This window comes from Chiloscyllium plagiosum, unplaced genomic scaffold (assembly GCF_037043375.1).
Source record: "Chiloscyllium plagiosum isolate Xiang-an unplaced genomic scaffold, Cpla_swu_hap1 HiC_scaffold_4, whole genome shotgun sequence".
Lineage (NCBI taxonomy): Eukaryota > Metazoa > Chordata > Chondrichthyes > Orectolobiformes > Hemiscylliidae > Chiloscyllium > Chiloscyllium plagiosum.
Genome location: NW_028270142.1, coordinates 129536961 through 129551255, shown reverse-complemented (window position 1 = coordinate 129551255; position 14295 = coordinate 129536961). Strand labels below are relative to the sequence as shown.

The window sequence follows — 14295 nt, the reverse complement described above, 5'->3', positions numbered from 1 at the left end:
CCACCCTGTGGCTCAACACTTCAACTCCCCCTCCCACTCCATCAAGGATACGCAGGTCTTTGGACTCCTCCATCGCCAGACTACAACAACACGACGGTTGGAGGAAGAGCGCCTCATCTTCCGCCTAGGAACCCTCCAACCACAAGGGATGAACTCGGATTTCACCAGTTTCCTCATTTCCCCTCCCCCCACCTTGTCTCAGTCAAATCCATCGAATTCAGCACCGCCTTCCTAACCTGCAATCTTCTTCCTGACCTCTCCGCCCCCACCCCAGTCTGACCTATCACCCTCACCTTGACCTCTTTCCACCTATCACATTTCCGACGCCCCGCCCCCAAGTCCCTCCTCCCTACCTTTTATCTTAGCCTGCTGGACAAACTTTCCTCATTCCTGAAGAAGGGCTTATGCCCGAAACGTCGATTCTCCTGTTCCCTGGATGCTGCCTGACCTGCTGCGCTTTTCCAGCAACACATTTTCAGCTCCATATACACCACATCAACCGCTTTACCCTCATCCACCTGTTTGGTCACCTTCTCAAACAACTCAATAAAGTTTGTGAGGCATGACCTAACCTTTACAAAACTGTGTTGACTATCTGTAATCAACTTATTCCTCTCTAGATGATTATAAATCTTATCTCTTTTAACCCTTTCCAACACTTTACCCACAATCAAAGTAGGGCTCACTGGTCTGTAATTACCAGGGTTATCTCTCTACTCCCCTTCTTGAACAAGGGGACACCATTTGCTATCCTCCAGTCTTCTCGCACTATTCCTGTAGACAATGATGACATAAAGATCAAAGCCAAAGGCACTGCAATATCCTTCCTGGCTTCCCAGAGAATCCCAGGATAAATCCCATCTGGCCCAGGGGACTTATCTATTTTTACACTTTCCAGAATTGCTAACACGTCCTCCTTGTGAACCTCAATCCTGTCTAGTCTAATAGCCTGTATCTCAGTATTCCCCTCAACAACATTGTCTTTTTCTAGTGTGAATACTGACAAAAAGTATTCATTTAGCACTTCCCCTATCTCCTCACACAACTTCCCACTACTATCTTTGATTGGCCCTAATCTTACTCTAGTCATTCTTTTATTCCTGACATATGTATAGAAAGCTTTAGGGTTTTCCTCTATCCTATCTGCCAATGACTTCTCATGTCCCCTCCTGGCTCTTCTTAGCTCTCTCTTTAGATCTTTCCTCGCTAACTTGTAACTCTCAAGCATCCTAACTGCACCTTCATGTCTCATCCTAACATCTTGACAAGAGATGCAACCTCTTTATTAAACCACAGTTCCCACACTTGACAACTACCTCCTTGCCTGACAGGTACATACTTATCAAGGACACGCAGTGGCTGGTCCTTGAATAAGCTCCACATTTCAATTGTGCCCATCCCCTGCAGTTTCCTTCCCCATCCTATGCATCCTAAATCTTGCCTAATCACATCATAATTGCCTTTCCCCCAGCTATAAGTCTTGACCTGCTATCCATTTCCTATGCTAAAGTAAATATAACCGAATTCTGGTCACTATCTCTAAAGTTCTCACCTACCTCCAAATCTAACACCTGGCCGGGTTCATTACCCAGTACCAGATCCAATGTGGCCTCGTCCCTTGTTGGTCTGTCTACAAACTGTGTCAGGAAACCCTCCTGCACACATTGGACAAAAACTGACCCATCTAAAGTACTCAAATTATTTCCAGTTAATATTTAGAAAGTTACAGTCCCTCATAACAATTACCCTGTTACTCTGGCTCCTATCAGAATCATCTTTGCTATCTTTTCCTCTACATGTCTGGAACTATTTGGAGGCCTATAGAAAACTCCCAGCAGTGTGACCCCTCCTTTCCTGTTTCTAACCTCAGCCCATACTACCGCAGTCGAAGAGTCCTCAAACGTCCTTTTTGCCACTGTAATACTGTCCTTGACCAACAATGCCACACCTCCCCCTCTTTTACCACCTTCTCTGTTCTTACTGAAACATCTAAATCCCGGAACCTGCAACAACCATTCCTGTCCCTGCTCTATCCATGTCTCTGAAATGGCCACAACATCAAAGTCCCAGGCACCAACCCATGCTGCCAGTTAGAGTCATAGAGTCATAGAGATGTACAGCATAGAAACAGACCCTTCGATCCAACCCGTCCATGCCAACCAGATATCCCAATCCAATCTAATCCCACCTGCCAGGTCCCGGCCCGTATCCCTTCAAACCCTTCCTATTCATATACCCATCCAAATGCCTCTTAAATGTTGCAATTGTACCAGCCTCCACCACATCATCTGGCGGCTCATTCCATACACGTACCACCCTCTGCGTGAAAAAGTTGCCCCTTAGGTCTCTTTTATATCTTTCCCCGCTTACCCTAAACCTATACTCTCTAGTTCTGGACTCCCCAACCCCAGGGAAAAGACTTTGTCTATTTATCCTATCCATGCCCCTCATAATTTTGTAAACCTCTATAAAGTCACCCTCAGCCTCCGACGTTCCAAGGAAAACAGCCCCAGCCTGTTCAGCCTCTCCCTGTAGCTCAGATCCTCCAACCCTGGCAACATCCTTGTAAATCTTTTCTGAACCCTTTCAAGTTTCACAACATCTTTTATTCTGGATGCTCCTGACATTGAAGTAGACACACTTCAAACCACCTTCCTGCTGGCCGGTGAACTCCTGCGATCTTGAAACCTCATTTCTGACCTCACTACTCTCAATCTCCTGGACACTGGAACTATAATTTAGGTTCCCATCCCCCTGCTGAATTATTTTAAACCCACCCAAAGAGCATTAGCAAATTTCCACACCCCTCCCCGAGGATATTGGTACCCCTCTGGTTCAGATGTAGGTCATCTTGTTCATAGAGGTCCCATCTATCCCAGAATGAGCCCCAATTATCTAGGTATCCGAAACCCTCCCTTCTGCATCATCCCTGTAGCCACGTGTTCAACTCCTCTCTCTCCCTATTCCTTGCCTCACTACCAGGTGGCATGGGCAACAAACCAGAGATAACAACTCTGTTTGTTCTAGCATTAAGCTTCCACCCCAGCTCCCCGAATTTCTGCCTGAAATCCCCATCCATTTTCCTGCCTATGTCATTAGTACCTATGTGAACCACAACTTGGGATTGCTCCCCCTCCCCCTCAAGGATCCTGACAAGACGATCCGAGACATCACAGACCGTGGCGCCTGGGAGGCAGCACTCCAACCGTGAGTCTCTCTCATTCCCACAGAACCTCCTATCTGTCCCCAATGACCAATGCTCTGCTCGTCTCCTTCCCTCCCTTTTGAGCAGCAGGGGCAAATTCTGTGCCAGAGATCTGTACCCCATGGTTTAGCCTTGGTAAGTCTTCCCCCTCCCACCCCACACCAATAGTATCCCAAACAGTATACTTGTTATTGCGGGGAATGGCCCTGCACTACCTGCCAGTTCCCTTTCCGTCCCCTGAATGTAACTCATCTGCCTTTTTCTTGCCCCTGAGGTTGACTACCTTCCTGTAACTCCTCTCAATAACCCCCTCCACCTCTGTATGGTTGGTCAGTGCATTGAGTATAGGAGGTGAGTGCTCATGTTGCAGATGTACAGGACATTGGCGAAGCTACTTTTGGAATACTGCGTACAATTCTGGTCTCCCTGTTATAGGAAGGATGTTGTGAAACTTGAAAGGGTTCAGAAAAGATTTACAAGGATGGTGCAAAGTTGGAGGGTTTGAGCTAAATGGAGAGACTGAATAGGCTGGGACTATTTCCCTGGAGTGTCGGAGGCTGAGGGGTGACCTTATAGAGGTTTATAAAATCATGAGGGGCATGGATAGGGTGAATGGTCAAGATCTTTACCCCAGGAGTCCAAAACGAGATGGCATAGCTTTAAGGTGATATGGAAAAGATATAAAAGGGACCTAAGGGGCAATATTTTCATGCAGAGGATGATGCGTGTATGGAATAAGCTGCCAGAGGAAGTGGTGAAGGCTGGCAAATGGGATTAGATTAATTTACGGCTTCTAGCCGGCAGAGACAAAAGGGTCTGTTTCCATATTGTAAATCTCTGTGACTCTATGCCCAATATCATTTTGCTTTTCACTACCAATTCAGCATGTCACCTGCTCAAAGTGACTGTGAACGATCAGACAGCATCATTTATGAGGTGACTTTCATACAGGCAACTTCTTAATTTGCAATATTCTTCTTTAAAAATTGTCTTGAGTATGCGGACAAAACTAGAAAGAATGTATTTACAGACCGTCCCTCATTTCATTTCAAGAGTTAGGAGTCTGCAATATATTGAAAATCAGGCACGATAGGGGTGGTGAAGGATATTAGTGTATTGATAGGATTTTTAACAGGATTGTGGGCATTCTCTGATGCAAGTCCATAGCTGGCCAGCTTTATTCGATCTAGTTTCACAATTTGTCATGTACGATTTGAAGTTGCAACCTCTTGCTCATCTACTGCCATACCACAATCCCTCATCTACCACGCCACATCACTTACCAGTCATTCATGGCTCATTAGTTATAGGCGCTTGCCTTTACAAGATAGTTATTTTTTAAAATTAAATTAATGTGAAGTAGAATGCTCTGAAAAGTAGAATGGTGAGGTTATACTAATCAACTCAACTCTGAGACAGTCCCATTTGATCTAATAGTGGTGGGGTAGAAACTTAAGCAGAAGCCAATTTGGATAATTGGTAGTTCTAACACCTGTACACAGTGAGCATAAAATGAGGGCAGCTGCTTTTTGTCACACAGGGAGAGAAACTAAACAACGAACGCTATGTTGTGAAGAGAAGCATTTTCATCTGAGAAGAATAAAAATGAAGTTGTTTTTGTGTTAGCAACCAGATAGGAGGCTGGTAAGTGTTATTTTTCTGTTTAAGAGGAAAAGGTTAGAACCAATTCTTTTACAGTTGCTTCAGCGAAGACACTGTACACATAGAGCTATTGATCAATGAACATGTGTGGCCAAACTTGCATTTCATACAGTTCTGGTATAACTAGCTTGCTCTTATGTTCCATACTTTGCACTGAGTAGCTAAACATTGCCAGTTCCCAAGGAGTTCTCTTTCTAGAAAATCTATAGTTTGTTTTCTTATATCAAGAGAAGGCATGCTTGCTGGTTCAAATCCCATTGTGTATCTGTCACAGAAATAATATCAGAGACAATCTGAAAAATGACCAATAATTTTAATCAATAGCTAATAATCAAATTTTAAGTTTCAAATTATATTTTGAAATATAAGTGACTTGGAATGTTTTGTAGAATTACTTCCAAACTGTTTGGAGTCTTTCTCTGTTATTTGTGCAAATGACCTAACCATTACTTCACCATGATTGCTAAATGAGCTGTATATGATCCCTTGTGGCTCTCATAGTTTCTCCAGTGAAGAGCTGAGTTAACCAAACCCTGGTTCTGTGAGAATGGAGCAGCAGACATACAACTGCACCATTGCTGGGGAAGCCATTCAGAATTTGTCCATTCATTTCTACCTTTTTAATTCCTGCTGGAAATGGATGTGGAAGAAGAACAGAATTTTGCTCAGCTACCATGTTCCATAGAGTGAACTTGTTGCGTAACAATTTCTGTCAGAGCTCGCTTGTAAATAATGGTCAGTTGGGTGAGTTATCAGAGGACACCCAGCAGCTCTCTAATTATATGTCAGTGAGGTGTGAATGAGATAAAGTAGATAAAATAAATTGTATTTCTTTTCATTAGGAAGCCACCATGAAAGGCTACTAGTGCAGGAAATCACTTTAGTCAAAAACAGCCAGCACGGACAGGATAATTTGGAGACATCAGTGTTGAGTCTGAAACTTCCGGGAAGGAGGAAATTATTTTTAGAAAAGTTTCTGAAGCTTTTTTGAAATTCAGAGAAAGAGTGAATTGGAGCCAAGGTGAGGTTTGGATCTTATTTTCTGAACTTTTGTTAAACAATTAATGTTGAAAGAGCAGAAGCATAAATGGGTAAAGAAGATATTGCTGGAATGCAAGCAAAAGCTTCTATAGATATATAAAAGGGAAGAGAGTATCTAAGGTGAGTGTTGGTTCCTTGAAAGATGAAACTGGAGAGTTAATAGTGGGGAGCACTGAAATGGCAGAGATGCTGAATTAATACTTAGCCTCGGTGGAAGGGGCAAGTCAGAGGCAATAGAAAGGGTAGAACTTAGAACAATCAACATCAATAGGGAAAAGGTACTCAGCAAACTATTTGGATTAAGAACAGACAAGGGCCTGATGGCCTACATCCTAGGGTAATAAAGGAATTTGCAGCTGAGATAGTAGATCCATTGGTTACAGTGTTCCAAAATTCCCTGGAAATGGGAAAGGTTCCTGTGGATTGGAAAATGGCAAATATATCCTTATTATATGCCTTATTCCAAAAGGGAGAGGCAAAATGGGGGAAATTACAGACCAGTTAGTTTAACATTTGTTGTTGGAAAAGAGTTAGAATCAATTATCAAGGAAGCAAGATCAGGAAAATCAAAACGCTATCCATCATGGTTAACATGGTTTTATGAAGGGCAAATCATGTTTGTCTAATTTGCTGGCATTTTTTTGAAGTAAAGTGGAGAATGGGGATCATGTGGATGTAATAAATCTGGACTTCCAGAAGGTGTTTGATAAGGTGCCGCACAAAGGGTTAATTCACAAGGTTGGATCATATGGGATGAGGGGTAATTTATTAGTCTGGATAGATGACGGGCTGATGGACATGACAGAGAGCCAGGATAAATGTCGTCTTCTTCTGGATGGCACAAAGATACTGGTGGGGCATCATGGGGTTTGATCTTTGGATCCCAGCTATTTACAATCTACATTAATGACTGGGATCCAGGGATCGAAGGCTCTATAGTCAAATTTGCAGACAATGCAAAAATAGACAGGACGGTAAATTGCAATGAGAAAATAAGAACCTTTCAAATGGACCTAGGTAGGGTAGGAGAGAGGGCAAAATGTGGCAGATGGAGTTTAATGTGGATAAGTGTGAGGTCATGTATCTGAGTCGGAAAAATAGGAAGGCAACCTATTACCAAAATGGGGAGAGACTTCGGGCTGCTCCAGTACAGAGGGATCTGGGTGTCCTCATTCATGAGTCACAGAAAACTAGCATGCATGTACAGCAGATAATAAAGTAAGCAAATGGAATGTTAGCTTTTACAGCTAAAGGAATAGAACATAAAGGTAAGGAAGTATTATTGCAGCTATACAAGGCATTGGTGAGACCGCACCTGAAGTATTGTGCGTAGTTTTGGTCCCCTTATTTGAGGAAGGATGTTGTGGCATTGGAGGCAGTTCAGAGGAGGTTCACCAGATTGCTCCCAGAGATGAGGGGTTTGTCATATGAAGAAAGATTAAACAGTTTAGGCCTATACTCTCTGGACTTCAGGAAAACGAGGGGAGATCCAATTGAGGTATTCAAGATGATAAAACGTGTGGATAAAATAGACAGAGAGTAGATGCTTCCTCTTGTGGGGCAGTGTAGGATGAGAGCTCATAGTCTTAGGATAAGAGGTAGCAAATTTAAAACAGAGTTGAAGAGAAACCTCTTCCCTCAAAGTTGTGAATCTGTGGAATTCGCTACCCCAAAGTGTGGTGGATGCTGGGACAGTGAGTAAATTTAAGGAGGAGTTAGACAGAGTTTTAATTGGTAATGGGTGAAGGCTCATGGAGAGAAGGCAAGAAAATAGGAGTGAGGAGCACATTAGCCATGCTTGAATGGTGGAGAAGACTCGATGGACCAAATGGCCTATTTTTGCTCCTATATCTTATGACCTTATGACTATTCCAACAACATGATTTGCAATGTTCTGATTGAATGGATACCTGTAACTGAAACTTGTGGTGCTCACTTTTAAGTTTGTTTCATTCTTTTCTGTCCAAAATATTTGAGCACTCTTTTCATTTCTTTGCGATAAGAACACTTCTGTGAAAGAATGTTTAAATTTGCAGAGCTCTTTCTCCTACACCATTCTCAGGCTAACCATTTTTTTTCGCCATTAGTATATCCTCTGTCCACTTCCTCAAGCAGAGACTTACCTTCTTAATTGCCGCACATATCCTGTAATTCTCATCCCTTTTATTCATTCATGGAGTGTGGGTGTCATGTTTAGGCCAGTATTTATTGCCCGATCCTAATTTCCCAGAGGGCAGTTGAGAGTCAACCACATTGCTGTGGGTCTGGAGTCACATGTCAACTACACCAGGTAAGGATGGAAGTTTTCTTCCCCAAAGGATGTTAGTGAACCAGATGGTTTTTTTCTGACAATTGGCAATGGATGTATAGTAGTCATTAGGTTCTTAATTCCAGATGTTTATTGAATTCAAATTCCACCATCTGTCGTGGTGGAATTCGAACCCAGCTCCCAGAACATTACCTGGGTCTCTGGATTAACAGTCCAGTGATAATACCAGACCAAGTAAGGACAGCAGATTCCTTCCACAAAGGCCTTTACTATTAATTCTGAGGGAAGGTCACCGAAACGTTAACTCTGATTTCTCTTCAGATGCTCCCAGACCTACTCAGCTTTCCAAGCAATTTTTGTTTTTATTTCTGATTTCCAGCATTCTTAGTTCTCTTTGTTTTTAATGAACAATTAGAGCTTGTTTTTACGACAAGCAAGAGTGGTTACATAGTTACCATTAGGCCAGATTTTTAGTTTCAGATTTTTTAATTGAATTTTAATTTTCCATGTCCCCAGAACATTAGCTAGTGCTCCAGATTACTAACTCTCCCGACATTAAAACTCCACCACAGCTTTCTTTTCATACACTGCTCTGTAAATTCCTCCCAATATTTTTTTCCATATCTTTCTCACTAGTTGATCTATAGGCTCCATCCAATAGGGTAATAATACTTTTATTGTTTCTAATCTGTAATCAATTAGATTCTGTCTTTTGCTCCTCGAAAAATCTCCTTCCTTCATGATAAAGTTCTCCTTAATCAAGATTTGGAGGTGCTGGTGTTGGACTGGGTGGACAAAGTCAGAAGTCGCACGACACCAGGTTATCGTATGACAGGTTTATTTGAAATCACAAGCTTTCGAAGTTCTGCCCCTTCGTCAGGTGAAATGTCAAGTGGCTTCATCTGACAAAGGAGCAGCGCTCCGAAAGTGTGCGATTTCAAACAAACCTGTTGGACTAGAACCTGATGTTGTGTGACTTCTGACTTTGTCCTTATTCAATCCAGACATTTCTCCCTCCACCTTGGGAGAGATTTAAATGATACTTGGATCTCTCAAGACTGTGGCTATCCTTTAATGGCTAAAAGAAAATTGACACAAATTTGTGCTCAATGTTTTGTCAGGTTGTAATACCAGGATAACAAATGAACAAGAGGAATGGTGGATACCAGTCACAAAAACAGTATCAACTGTTTCGAGAAAGTGTTCTTCAAAATGCAATACAACTTCACAAAATAAACAAGAGAAACCGTTTTGAATTTATTCTGAGCTTTTGAAAATACATCCAGGGTATATTTTCGAAGACATGGTTTGTTTTCATTCGCACAGTGGGTGATTTTGCATGACATACACAAGTTGTGACTCTGTATGTTTAAGTGTAGGAGCAAGCTAACAGATGCAAAATGAAAGCTTTACTCAAGACCCTCCAGGCCACAAAACATTCAGAAACTGAAAAAGAAATCAATTCTTATTTATTGTCCCTTTTGGGCTTCAAATAATCATAGAGGGGTTCCAGCCCCTCCTGTATGAGGTCTGGCAGTGGTTTTGCTAAGGGGTTGCATTTGACATGAAGGCCCTTATCAAGTGAATGACAGGCTACCCTTTCCAACTCCGTCAGCATGGGCAGGCTTGTCGGGAGATTTTCAATCTCATTATAGTTCACATTAAGGAGCATGAGTGGCCTCAACAGACAGATTGATTTCGGCAGGAACCTGAGCCTATTCTTCTCTGCAATAAATATCCTCATGTTTTCCAGTTGGCCAACGCTTTCAGAAATGCTTTCAATTTTGTTGCAGCCGATGTGCAAGAAGGTTAATCTCCTCATCCGGTAGACACAGGTGGGCAATTGCACAAATCGGTTGTTGCTCAAATTGAGCTTTTCCAGTTGCCTCAGGTCTTCGAAGCTCTCTGGGAGCGATGAAATCATATTGTAAGAGAGACTGAGAACCTGGAGTTTTTTGCAGCGGCTCAGTTCTTGCGGAACTTCTCTGAGACAATTCCAGTCGGCAAACAGGACCTTCAGTTTCCTCAAAGACCCGATTTCTTTTGGCAAAGCAGCCAACTGGTTTCCCAGCAAATTTAGAATAACCAGATTCTGAAGGTTCTCAACACTGGGACTAATGCTCAGAAGAAAATTATGTGACACGTTTAGTTTCTCTACCTCCGTTACCTGCCATGTAATTTTAGGGATTTCTGTCATTTCCATCATTGCTAACCCCAGGGAGTTGTGGCCATAAACAGTCTTCAGCTGACTCCTCAACTCAGCAACCAAAAGTGCTTCGTCCTCTTCTGAAGGTACTGCTTTTTGCCTTTTGATTGATTTCCTTAGCTCTTCTTTTGAAACCTCCTTTGACACACAAATTCCCATCCTTTAATGCCCAGCCTGTGATATATTTTCTGCCAAGGTCTAATTTAGAATTGTTGACCTAAAGACATAAAATTTGCAGTAGTCAATATTATAGACATTATACAAAACCAACAAACTCAATAAGACTAATTGGTGGTCAACATACATACCATTTATGTTACATAAGTTGAATTGTAAACTTATTGCAACCTAGTTAAAAATCGCACAACACCAGGTTATAGTCCAACAGGTTTAATTGGAAGCACTAACTTTCGGAACACTGTTCCTTCATCAGGTGGTTGCTTATTTTGTGTCAAGCACGTGCCACAATAGGAAAGTTGGGAATAACGGTGTTGCTATCTTTTGGAATTGTTCATGGTATTGTGGAAGGATCTGCCAGTCACACATACCTACATTACAAGATGTACCAGCTTTCAGATTGACTCACAGAGAATGAGAGCCCATGTTGCAGAACCCAGTATTGAACATCATTATGCCAAATTCCGTACATTTCATAAATGCCCTGACTGCTGAAGTCCACGCATTTGGCTCACAGTATTTTGTTATTTATTCAAGGGAATGTAGCCACCTCATTGATTGCCCATTCCTAGTTGCTCTGGTGGGGACTCCTGCAGGCTGTGGTGTATACAGAACCCATGGTGGTTATTGGAAGGATTTTGACTGAGCCACAGGGAAGGAGTGTAATATAGTTCTATGTCGGGATGGTGAGTGGGTTGGGGGGGAACTTGCAGGCAGGTGGTGGTGGTGTTTCCATATATCTACTGCCCTTGTCCTTCTACAGGGTAAAGAACACAGGGTTGGAAGGTCAATTCAAAGGAGCCTGGATGAGTTGCTGCAATGCATCTTGTAGGTGTCACACATTGCTGTCAATGTGTATCAGTGGTGAAGGGAGTGCATGTTGAAGGCAATCAAGCAGATTGCTTTGTCCTGGGTGGTATCAAGCTTCTGCAGTTTTGATGGAGAGGTGCTTATCCAGGCAAATGGAGAGTATTCCACTGCACATCCACATGTGAGTTCTGGATGGTGGACATACATTGGGAGGCAGGAGGTGAACCACTCACCCAGAATTCTGAGCTTCTGACAATTGTTATCTAGCTGGTCAAGTTAAGTTTCAGTTCCAGTTTCTCGAGTGTGCACTACTTAAAGAAAGAGCTGGGGAAACTGGGAAGACTCAAGATCACAGCTTTCAGGAAAAGGTTTTCATTTGTTCATGGATTGTGCCTGCTACAGATAAGACCAGCATTTATTGTGCATTCTTAATTACTTATGACGAGCCTTCTTCATGTAATTATAGTTATAGTGCTGTTAAGAGAGAAGTTCCAAGTCTTGGCCCAGTGACAGTGTAGGAACAATAACATATTCCCAAAAATGTGCAGGTTAGGTGAATTGGCCATGCTAAATTGCCTGTAGTGTTAGGTGAAAGAGTAAATGTAGGGGAATGGTCTGGGTGGGTTGCGCTTCAGCGGGTCGGTGTGGACTTGTTGGGCCGAAGGGCCTGTTTCCACACTGTAAGTAATCAAGATTGACTTGGAGCAGAACTTGCTGGAGTGGTATTCCGAGGTACCTTTTTCCTTTCCTTTGCTAGGTGTTAGAGACCACAAGTTTGGAAGCTGCTGTCGAAGGAACCTTGGTGAGTTGTAGTGCATCTTGGAGATGGAACACACTATTGCTGCTTTATGTCAGTGTTGGAGGGAGTGAGTGTTGAAGATTCAAAGCATTTGTATCCATCCTAATGTCTGATGCCCAATCATCCAGTCAGTATGTTTTACCTGAATTCTCAACATTGTTTTTACCTAAATGTAAGTATATTAAAACAATGACTGCAGATGCTGGAAACCAGAGCCTAGATTAGAGTAGTGCTGGAAGAGCACAGCAGTTCAGGCAGCATCCAAGGAGCAGTAAAATCGTTTAACCTAGCAGAGATTTTAAATGAGTGGAATTGCACTGTTACCTTCCTGATGGCACAAGGCAAGGAAAAAATCTACTTGGTGCTTTATTTTATTTTTATACTTTCTTCCTGAAATTAGTTAAGTGGACTTTAAAAGGCAGTGCAGTCTCAACCCAAAAATACAAATAACAGATAAAATTAGATGCTAATCCATGGAAACTACCTTGAGCATTAACTACTCATTGACTGCATTGTGTGCCTATATAGTTCTCCTGATAATTAGCTAATTATGGCTTCATTTAGCTGCTCAAGAATGATCTCTTGACTACCCATAAGCAACGCCACAAGGCAGTATTTTCACTCTGTGTATAATTCATACCTACACACTTACTTTTATGGTGATCAAAGCATTGATATGTTAGCTGATCTCTTTGAGTGCTGGTCATGATATAAGTCAGAGGCTCAGCAATGGAGCTGTTTCTGTTAAAGCTATTGTTAACTAATAGAATGAGCTTGACTAAGTTTGTATTAAAGTATATTGACTCCTCTGACCATTATTGTCCATTATTATACATATACATATAAGACCCACTCCTTTACACAGGAATCTGCTCAATTCTTTCCAGTTTTAAGGTTAAGAATGCATAGCAGATATCACATGTAAAATATATCAGTTGATGTTAAATTTCAGAAGGAGGGACTTGATTGCAATTTTGAATATTGCAGTTCTGGTTAAAATCCACTGGAGGGATGGGTCAGATAAAGGAAAAAGCCTAATCCACCACTTTTCTTCGAGCAAAAAAAAAACATTAATTCCAAAAAAGTCTTAATCTGATGGGAGAAGGAAGTTTTGTGATATACAATGGGAAGAGATGTTTGAATGTGTTACCCGACATGTGGTATTTACTGTATTTAGGTACCAACTTGTATATAACAAGACCTCTTTGGCAATCTTGTGAAGGATGCCCCACTTGGGAGTCTTCACTGAAATTCCAGCAGAAAAACCCCACTTACCACAGTAAGTGGTGTCATAGCAATGGAGAGGGAGCAATTCAGCAAAGTGCACAACGTTACTTTGCTTATGGGAAGTCTATATATTGTCCACACACGACAGAAAGGATAGGGGAAAGACCCAACTCAAACTTGAATATTACCTAATTGTAAAAAAATGCTATCAGTTTTCCGAAGGCTATGGCAGTAAGAAAATAGAATGGCATAAAATAATCTGGAATCTTAGCTATTCATGCATCACACGGGAGCCATTTTTAATCTCCTTACTTTAGTTTTATTACTTCACTTCCAAAAGCTTTAGTAAAATGCTTACATGCACACCACGATTCTAACAGATGTGTGTGTGTGTGTGTATATATATAGAGCGAGAGAGTTTAAAATGTTTAACACTGTGTCAAGTACAGAACTCCATCAAATCACAATTCAGTTGTGTCCACTCTACAAATATTTAATAATCACCAACACTGGAGTTGCTCAAAGCAGAATTCAAATTAGGATAAAAATGAGTTGCAATATTATTTTTTAAATACTTACGATGAATAAATTCAAGTCCTCTAGTTGAACTCCGTCTCATAGACAGCACTTTTGTAAGTGTGGATGAGGTTAGTTTAAGTGAGACCAAGTTTTAGAATGCAGCTGCTTCTGTCACTTGGCTTCATGGAAGAGTGGTAAACCTGCTGGTATACAAATAGATCGCTCATATTACTCTGGTGGAGAAGGATTTTAAACAGGAGTCTGAATCCCATGTTCAGTAACGTAAAACAATCTTTATTCCTATGTGTGGTAGAGGCCAGAGACTGCCCTGAGTCTGACTTTTCACATGGGGCCCAGTTGCTGTCTAAATTAAATTTCAG

At 41.7% G+C, this 14295-nt stretch overlaps 1 protein-coding gene and 1 long non-coding RNA gene across 2 annotated transcripts in view; one reads left to right on the top strand and one right to left on the bottom strand.

Moving 5' to 3' along the window:
• Positions 1–9424, top strand: part of LOC122549536 (uncharacterized) — a 24820-nt gene extending 15396 nt beyond the window's left edge. The window contains exons 4-6 of the long non-coding RNA XR_006311559.2: positions 4746–4849; positions 5710–5888; positions 9299–9424. This is a non-coding gene — a long non-coding RNA (uncharacterized LOC122549536). The remainder of the gene's footprint in view (positions 1–4745; positions 4850–5709; positions 5889–9298) is intronic.
• Positions 9422–14295, bottom strand: lrrc30a (leucine rich repeat containing 30a). Its single transcript, XM_043689388.2, has 2 exons — positions 13976–14295; positions 9422–10600 (listed from the first exon to the last, which is right to left on the bottom strand). The coding sequence occupies exon 2, from the start codon at positions 10540–10542 to the stop codon at positions 9643–9645; it is 900 nt and encodes a 299-aa protein (XP_043545323.1). The 5' UTR covers positions 10543–10600; positions 13976–14295; the 3' UTR covers positions 9422–9642.